Raw genomic sequence first — 8586 nt, 5'->3', positions numbered from 1 at the left:
ATGCTCCCTCAAAAATAATGAGTGCACGACGCCCCTGCCCCCCTCCACTTCACTTTCTGTCTACAATACTGTTCTAACCCCCCCAAAAAAGGCAAAAACCCCAAAAATAAGTTTAAAGAATTTTTTTATATATTTGTAACACTATACCCAACTCATGCTCCCTCAAAAATAATGAGTGCACGACGCCCCTGCCCCCCTCCACTTCACTTTCTGTCTACAATACTGTTCTAACCCCCCCAAAAAAGGCAAAAACCCCAAAAATAAGTTTAAAGAATTTTTTTATATATTTGTAACACTATATTGCAGTGTTATATTCCAATGTTTGCCATTGAAGCAAATAGGGAAACTAAAATGATATTTGCTGTGGTCTCCCACGTATATGCCTGTAGAAGTTAACCCTGCTATAATTAATTCCAAACCCAGAAATGTGAAACTGCTCCCTCACTGTCAGTATAAACCCCGGTTATGAACGGAAAGCTTGTTTGTACATCTCTGCACAGCATGTTAACTCCTTAAAAACTGCTCAAAATCTACATGGGAAAAATTGGTCTATAAGACACCCCCAAACATGCCCCACAGCCCTGAGGAATGGAATATCATATCATTATGCAAATTTGAAAAAAGTCATGTTCTCATCACGGATCGTGCTTGTGTTGTCATGTTTGTGGTTTGTGACAGATACAAGGGAGGAAGATGGCAGCTTCAGTTAAAGGCCAGTGAATCTGACTTTTGTCCCAGAGGAGACGGTACAGTCTGGGCCCAGTTCCACCAGCCAATTATTCCCTCCGTATACTGCCTGCTGCGAGCCCTCCTACAGGCAGCTGTCCTTCCTGGCGCCCAGTGACTAAATTTGACAAAAATAGGAAATCTCTGTAGAGCTGCGCTTGTAATTTAATCCAAAAGGTGTTTCTTTTTTGAACCGAGTTTAACACAGTCTCTGTAATGCGAGCTTGGCCGCTGCAAATGGAATGGTAATTGCTTTTCGCTTCCCAGATATGTGAAAAGGACACACGAATCATCTCCGGAGAGGGATGGTTTTCAAAACCATCAGCACTGGATGTTTTTTTCCCCCCTCCTCTCATACTCCGTCACCACCATCATTCACCTTGACAGGGAAGTCATTAAATTGGTGATGTTGAATTCCTTTTACTGTTTTGTCAGGATCACTTATTCCTTCAACCTTGAAATCTTCTTTCTTTCCCACAAAAGCAGCTCCATTACTGTGAGACGAGGTCTTAATTTTCATGAATTTCAAATCATTCCAGCACATTTGTTACAAAAGAAATTAGTGTCTCGAGCTATATTTCCGTTAGACATTGTTTTATATACTCCTTTAAAGTATGTTATAGCATATGCGTGAAATGTAGAAAATGAAAAGAAATATGTGTGCAGTATGTGGGGAGTGACGTTCATACTTCATGCCTGAGATAGCAGCACAATGATCTTCTTATTTATAGCTTCTCTGTTGAAACAGTACTACATTACAGCATTTAATCTTCCGTTAAAGTTGATTCATAATTTGATATGAAGCTGCTTACTCAATGTCTCTTGCATATATTAAAATATCAGTCATTATTTACACTACTGTTCAAATTTTGTTTTTTTTCTCAAAATAATACTTTTATTCAGGAAGGACATATTAAATCGATCAAAAGTGAGAAAGTACATTTATAATGTTAAAATTATTTCTATTTCAAATAAATGCTGTTCTTTTGAACTGTCTATGTATTAAAGAATTTTGGGGAAAAATGTATTGTGGATTTCACAGCAAATCTGCATATTAGAAATATTTCTGAAGGACCATGTGACTGAGGACTGGTGTAATGACAGCTGAAAATTCAGCTTTGACATCACGGGAATAAATTACATTTTAAAATATATTAACATGGAAAACTAATATTCACAATATTACCGTTTTTACTGTGTTTTTGTCAAATAAATGCCGCCTTGGGAAGCATAATAAGACATCTAAAATCATTTAAAAATCTAACCGACCCCAAACTTTCGAACTTTTTTTTTTGTTTGTTCAGTGTTTTTCATCTTAAAAGGATGTCATCATATTTTATCAAAATGTCATCATATCATTTACTCGCATTCCTATCATTCCAGACTTATATTACTTTCTTATTTTTTACAAAAGTAGAAATTATTTTAAAAAATTATAAAATGATAATATAAAATGTACGCTTTTTCAATATCTCCAGTATGCTTTTTCTATTATCATAAAAGGTATCTATATGACTACATGTCTTGTGAAGCTGTATGACGATCTGTCATATAGGTTTGAAACCATATGAAAGTAAGTAAATGACAACCTTAATTTTTGAGTGAATTATCTCTTTAATTGGTTATCCAGAGCTCTCAGCTGCTCTAGAAAGCCTGAGTTGGGACAGATGTCCCTGTTCAACCTGACAGCTATGATGGCGTCCGTAAGAGTGAGGTTCTCACACATCATGAGGAAGGCCAGGACCAAGGCTCCGGAGCGACTGACTCCCATTGCGCAGTGAACCAGCACTTTGCCTGCAGTACACAAAGAACCTCCTAACTTATTCGGTATCTCTTACAATGGTTATGATTTACATATTTCACTTATTAAAATGACTATTGCCTGCTGACTTTGCACGGCTCCATTTATTCTTTTGCTCTTCTGCTTTTAATTTCAATACAATCACTGACAAAATTTGTCAGAAAAAGGTCAAGGAAGTCAGACTTGCCATTTTGAGAGAGTGCAGCTTTAATGAAGGATGCAGTGGAGCAGAAATACTGGCTCAAATCGAACTGTGGGTGATCTGAAGCCTCCACTCCACAGTAACTTATACTCATGTCTGAGTAGAACTGGGCGCCCGTGTTAATGCGATGCGGTCCGTCGGCACAGTTTACAACGTGAGTGATTCCCAGATCAGCGAGGAGTCCTTTATCACGAGCCATTGACCTGAAATGAGCGGCTGTTTAACACGTCTTCATGTTTTGATTACATCATTTAGGTAGAATAAATTGTAAACACAGACACCTGTAGTGTGAAACTTTGGATTTTCACCAGTATCTTGGTTAGATCTGTTTTACTCCTAAGACTGTGATGGTTGAGTACTTACTCATCTCCGATGTACAGGCCGGGCCAGATAAGACTGACAGGTCCGAAAGGCTGTCTGTTTGTCAGCAGCAGGCACCGCAGATCTGATATAGATGGCGTCTCATACACTGCCTGCAGCTGAGAGGCCAGTGGTTTGTCTTTAGGAGCTTTTCTGTCAAAAAAAGGTTAGAAATATCTGGAAACAAAGATATAGCCTTATATAGCCTGTGTTAATTCAATGCACGTGTTCTGAGTAGAATGATCAATGCACATTTTCATGGGACAGTTTGTATTTACACATATTACACATTTGACCTTTCTGCTTCTGTAATCATGTTTGCCTTCACAGTCACCGGTGAAAATTAACAGATAATTCCTGAGGTACTGTGTAATTTATTTCACATACCAACAAGAAAAGATATGTTTCAGAGGGAACAATGTGACAGTTTTGGTCTGTTCCACTGGACTGAGAAATTATTTAAGTGCTTTATCATCACATTCTTGTTTGGTCATCAATATCCGTAGGTCACAACACCAGTGTTTTTGACCAGAAACCGTAAATATGTTGAAGCATATGATACCCATTAGAAACTCACTACAGGAGACCAACCCTTAAGTCATGTAGCCATGCATGGCTCTTCCACCTTCCCATTATAAAGAGCAAGCCAAAACAGTTTCATTTCGCTCCAGTAAAAAAACCAAACATGCTTGCTGGCTCATTTCGAGACAAGTTCAAAGTATATCTCATCTGGAAGAAATTTAAAATCCTGCCATTTATTTTGCGACCCTGCTGCCCTTTGGAGGCTATTTACTATTTATGGGGAAACCCTTCTATTTATGGGGAAACCCTTCAATTTTACCTTCTGATACCCACTTTGGTATTGCACTACAATGGATATTAGCAAATCAGATCTGGCCCAATAGAACTGGGTCAAGGCCATGGGAAAGGAGGCCCTTAAGGGATGTGCTCTTGAAATGGGATTCATCACATTGTTACCAAGTTTTCAGTTACAATTTGTAAGCTTCCAGTTTTTTCTTCCTCTCTCGGACGAGGCTCATGTCAAGATGTCGAAGCTGGTTAAGAAAGCCAGGATTAGGAGAGATGTCCCCATGTTGCCGTACAGCTTTAATGGCCTCCATTAGTGTAAGATCCTCACAGATCATGAGGAAGGCCAACACCAGGGTGGCAGAGCGGCTCACTCCCATCAGACAATGGACAAACACTCTTCCTGAAGAACAGAACAGAACAGAATCAATGCATGACATTTTTACAGTGCAAATGCTACTTTTAGTAGGTTATAGCCAAAAGACTGCTTCATTGGTTTTGTAAGGTTGTACTGTTTTAAGCCTTCAAACCTCAGGTCAAGTCAGTTTATAATCTAGGTTCAGTTTTAATTAATTTAATACATTTTAATAAACATATATACTGAAAAGGGAATGTGAGAGGTAATTGTTTTCTAAATGACCTAATTAGCCAAAGCATAAAAATACATAAAAGAACGGAAAATAAAAGAATGGACACTTCTTATATAATGGTATTTAATACAATCGATTAATTTCTAATCACAAGTTTTTATGCAACCTTGGGCTATGTTCACGTTGCATTTATACAGTTTTGAGTGCGAATTTTCGAGCTGCTTTCAGTGCTTTGGAAAAATGAATCATTCTGTGAATCAGTTCGGTATGGTTCTATTTTTTCCTGAGTTTCGAAAAGCTCATTTTTCTCATCACTGTTTGCGTTACATCCCGCGCAAACAACATTCTAGGTGTTGTCTACGCGTGTGAGCCAGGAATATAATGCACAATCTGGTGATCATGTATTGTGCCGCCAATTTTAAAAACTACTTGAAAAAGAAGCTGTAAAATGGAAATAAAAATAGACAAACGTGGAAATACCATGTTTAGTACAGTCATGGCCAGACGTTTTGGCAGTGACATAAATTTTGTGTTTTGCAAAGTTTGCTGCTTCAGTATTTGACGATTATTTTTTCACATGTTTCTATGGTATACTGAAAAACAATTATAAGCATATATCATAAGTTTTAAAGGCTTTTATTGGCAAAAAATATATAATGAGTCAATATTTACAGTGTTGACCCTTGTTCTTCATAACCTCTGCAGTTCGCTCTGGCATGCTGGATATTAGCTTCTGGGCCAAATCCTGACTGATGGAGATCCATTCTTGCCTTATTAGTTCTCGGAGTTGATCACAATTTGTGGGCTTCTGCTTGTCCACTTGTCTTTTGAGGACTGACCACAGGTTCTCAATGGGATTGAGATCCGGGGAGTTGCCTGGCCACGGATCCAAAATTTCACTGTAATGATTTCAAGCCACTTCTCTATCACTCTTGCTTTGTGACATGGTGCTCCATCATGCTGGAAAATGCACGGATCATCGCCAAATTGCTCATGGATCATTGGAAGAAGTCGATCGCTCTTGCAGGATGTTTTGATACCATTCTTTATTTATGGTAGTGTTTTGGGGCAGAATTATGAGAGAGCCCACTCCCTTGGTTGAAAAGCAACCCCACACATGGATGGTCTCAGGATGCTTCACTGTTGGCACGTCACAGGACTCAGGACACAGTTCACCTTTCCTTCTCCAAACAATTGATTTTCCAGATGTCCCAAACAGTCGGAAGGGAGCTTCATCAGAGAAAATAACATTGCACCAGTCTTCTGCTGTCCAATCCTTGTACTTCCTGCAGAATTTAAGTCTGTCCTTGACGTTTTTCTTGGAGAGAAGTGGCTTTTTTTGCTGCTCTTCTTGACACCAGGCCATTGTCAAAGTCTTGGCCTCACTGTGCATGCAGATGCTCTCACAGCAACCTGCTGCCATTCCTGAGCAAGCTCTGCACTGCTGGTGACACGATTCCGTAGCTGACTCCTCAGGAGGAGATGGTCCTGGTGCTTGCTGGACACTCTGGGACGTCCTGAAGACTTCTTCACTGCAGTCCAACCTCTCTCCTTGAAGTTCTTGATGATCCAGTAAATGGTTCTTTCAGGTGCAATATTCTTTGTAGCAATTTTCTTGCATGTGAGGCCATTTTGATGCAAAGCGATGATGGCTGCATGTGTTTCTTTGGAGGTAACCATTGCTAACAAGAACACAATGATTGGAAACACTTCTTCTATAGCAATCAGTCTGCTGTTACAATCTATATAGTATGATAGTGATTTCACCTGACTAGTACTCATTCACACTTTCACATGTGCTGCTGATATGATTAGTCAATTATTGTTAGCTGGTCATTTTGTGTCGGGATCAAAAAACAATTAAATTAGTTTTTTGTGAAAAGTTTTTTCACAAATTATTTTACAAAAATTTCAATTATTTCAAATGGATCTGATCACTCAACACAATAATCTAGAAACAATGTGAATGAACACCACAACAGCTTAAGCTGCAAACTTTGCAAAACACAAAATGTATGTCACTGCCAAAACTTTTGGCCATGACTGCAGTCATGGTTGTAGCAGTCGTAGTGTGCGACTTCGTGTGCGTCGAATACAGCGGCAGGCGGGAAAATTAAGCATTCCCCAAGTAGGGCAAAGCAAGGTACTAATTTTTTATATTTTAGATAGTTAAAGACTTCCCAGTGATATTTTATTAAATATTGCATTAAAAAATGTACATGAGGATGTTTCCTCCAATTTAACCCACCGTTTTTTGACAACGCAGCTCGTATAAACCTTGCTGTGGGATAGAAAAACACACTTAGGATGAAATCTGAGGAATCATCAGCCTCCACTCCATAGTAATCTATATCCATGTCTCTGTAAAAGCGGGGTCCAGTGTTGACATGAGGGGGTCCACTAGCAGCGTTCACAATGTGTGTGATCCCCATATTATACAACATTGACTTGTCTCGTGCCGCAACCCTGAGAAAACACAAACACAGAGAACATCTGTAGTTCTGTACATTTTTATTCAATTTCAATTTGAATAGAAAACATAATACATACTCATTGCCAATGTACACATTAGGCCACACTTGGTTGACATGTCGAGTGGGCCGTCTGTCAGCCAACATGAAGTTCTGCATTTCGGCAACGGATGGTGTTTCATAGGCACACAGCTCCTTGAGGGACATCCTGGCCCAAAAAATATTTTAAAAAGGACATTTTTATTTGAAAATTGCAGTAAGGTATTGGATATTATCATGCTGCCTTACATGCAGTTTAGATGCATTCTCCAAAAGCCCATCAAACTAGCTGAGCCCACCTGAGGCCGTTGCTCGTGAAATCTTCTTGTTGCTAAGAGGCTAAGAGCACACTGACACTCCACTTCAGCTCTTAACATCATTAAAATGAATACTGAGGGCTTTTTATGGAATATCATTCCACTTAGGATTCCTTGACTGTTGTGGCAAATGTGTTTACAGCTCAGGTGTGGGAAAGAAAACGTGCGATGCCAGAGCCGAGAGCGATTCAGTGAGGTTAGCTTCCATAATAGCTCTCCAAAACACCAAAATGTTACTTTCTAAAAGCCTCTAAAATCTCCCCTCCTTTTGTGAACTTACATTTTGCAGCCGGTGGCCCTTTTTTCCCTCGTTCTCAGATTGCCTGCTCTTCTCTCCTTGGTCAGGGGACGTTGTCGACAGCCAGTCCACAGATATGTCTCTAGAGGCTGTTTCTTTTTTTAAATGGTGTATAATTATAAACCTCCCTGGATACAAAGAGCTCTTCCAGGTCTTAGTGGGCAGTCAGGTTTGCTTTTAGAAGACTGTCTTTCCCTAGACAATGATCTTTTGAGCATGTTTTGCACATATGGTGTATATCTTGGCTAGACTCCCAATATTGTAAATCACTCTTGCAGTGCAGATGAAGGTAAAGGTGGGTCATCAGCAGCTTTCATTGAACACATACATCTTTATCATGAGTCACTGTGCAGGGAAATACACATAATCTCACAAGGTCTCGCCAGCTGCTAGGTTAAACACTCTTGAAATCCAGATGTTCCTTTCATTTGCCTTGAGGGTGAGTCTTTGATAAATGGTGAGATCTTTGCACATGCAAGTGCAGTGACATGTTGGGTAATTGGAGCGTGTCAGATACCCCTCTCAAAGATATGCTGTCTTCTTTGCACTCCAGCTGAAAGTGTTTATAGTTAGTGCTCAAATGCTTCAGTAAATTAGGCTATATGTGTAAAGCAGGAAAAGACTTAACTAAGAGTTGTTCTTACCATGCCGGTAAAATAAGCTTTGAGCCCCATAGTAATTATGGTTTTATGAAGCTAATAAAAAGGAATTAATGGGCTGGGTGTGAAAGCCACATACACCTCTTCCTCCTCAAGATCTGCTTATTACTCACTATTATCGAAACCTTATACTGTATACGAAAGAATCACAATTACACATAGTATGTTTTCTGGATTTTAATAGACTCTTTCTTTTTCTCTTTCTAAAGTCCTTGTCCCGGTGAATCAAAAACACACTGAAGTGCATTACAGTGACTAAGCCTGGCTTTCTTTAATCTTTATTTGGAAAAGCAGTGTATATAATTTGTATTAAGTG

At 39.2% G+C, this 8586-nt stretch overlaps 1 protein-coding gene across 2 annotated transcripts; it reads right to left on the bottom strand.

Annotated features, from left to right (window-relative positions):
• Positions 1-3946: 3946 nt before the first annotated feature.
• Positions 3947-7637, bottom strand: LOC107601810 (dual specificity protein phosphatase 13-like). Of its 2 annotated transcripts, none has more exons than XM_016294110.1 (4): positions 7594-7637; positions 7037-7165; positions 6735-6952; positions 3947-4299 (listed from the first exon to the last, which is right to left on the bottom strand). In XM_016294110.1, coding segments are annotated over exons 1-4 (570 nt in total). In that variant the 5' UTR covers positions 7596-7637; the 3' UTR covers positions 3947-4078. The 2 variants fall into 2 exon arrangements, with proteins under 2 accessions (XP_016149596.1, XP_016149595.1); XM_016294109.1 differs by lacking the exon at positions 7594-7637 and adding an exon at positions 7246-7305.
• Positions 7638-8586: the final 949 nt, after the last annotated feature.

The sequence above is a fragment of the Sinocyclocheilus grahami genome, unplaced genomic scaffold (genome assembly GCF_001515645.1).
Source record: "Sinocyclocheilus grahami isolate Dianchi unplaced genomic scaffold, SAMN03320097.WGS_v1.1 scaffold313.1, whole genome shotgun sequence".
Classification (NCBI taxonomy): domain Eukaryota; kingdom Metazoa; phylum Chordata; class Actinopteri; order Cypriniformes; family Cyprinidae; genus Sinocyclocheilus; species Sinocyclocheilus grahami.
This window is presented reverse-complemented; position numbering and strand designations above follow the sequence as displayed.

Coding starts and splice junctions, on each gene's coding strand:
- LOC107601810 (XM_016294109.1), bottom strand. CDS start 7,277: ATGGGCTTTTGGAGAATGCATCTAAACTGCAT. Junction 7,166..7,245: donor AGAATGCATCTAAACTGCAT/GTAAGGCAGCAT, acceptor TTTTTGGGCCAG/GATGTCCCTCAAGGAGCTGT. Junction 4,300..6,734: donor AGCTGCGTTGTCAAAAAACG/GTGGGTTAAATT, acceptor TCTGTTCTTCAG/GAAGAGTGTTTGTCCATTGT.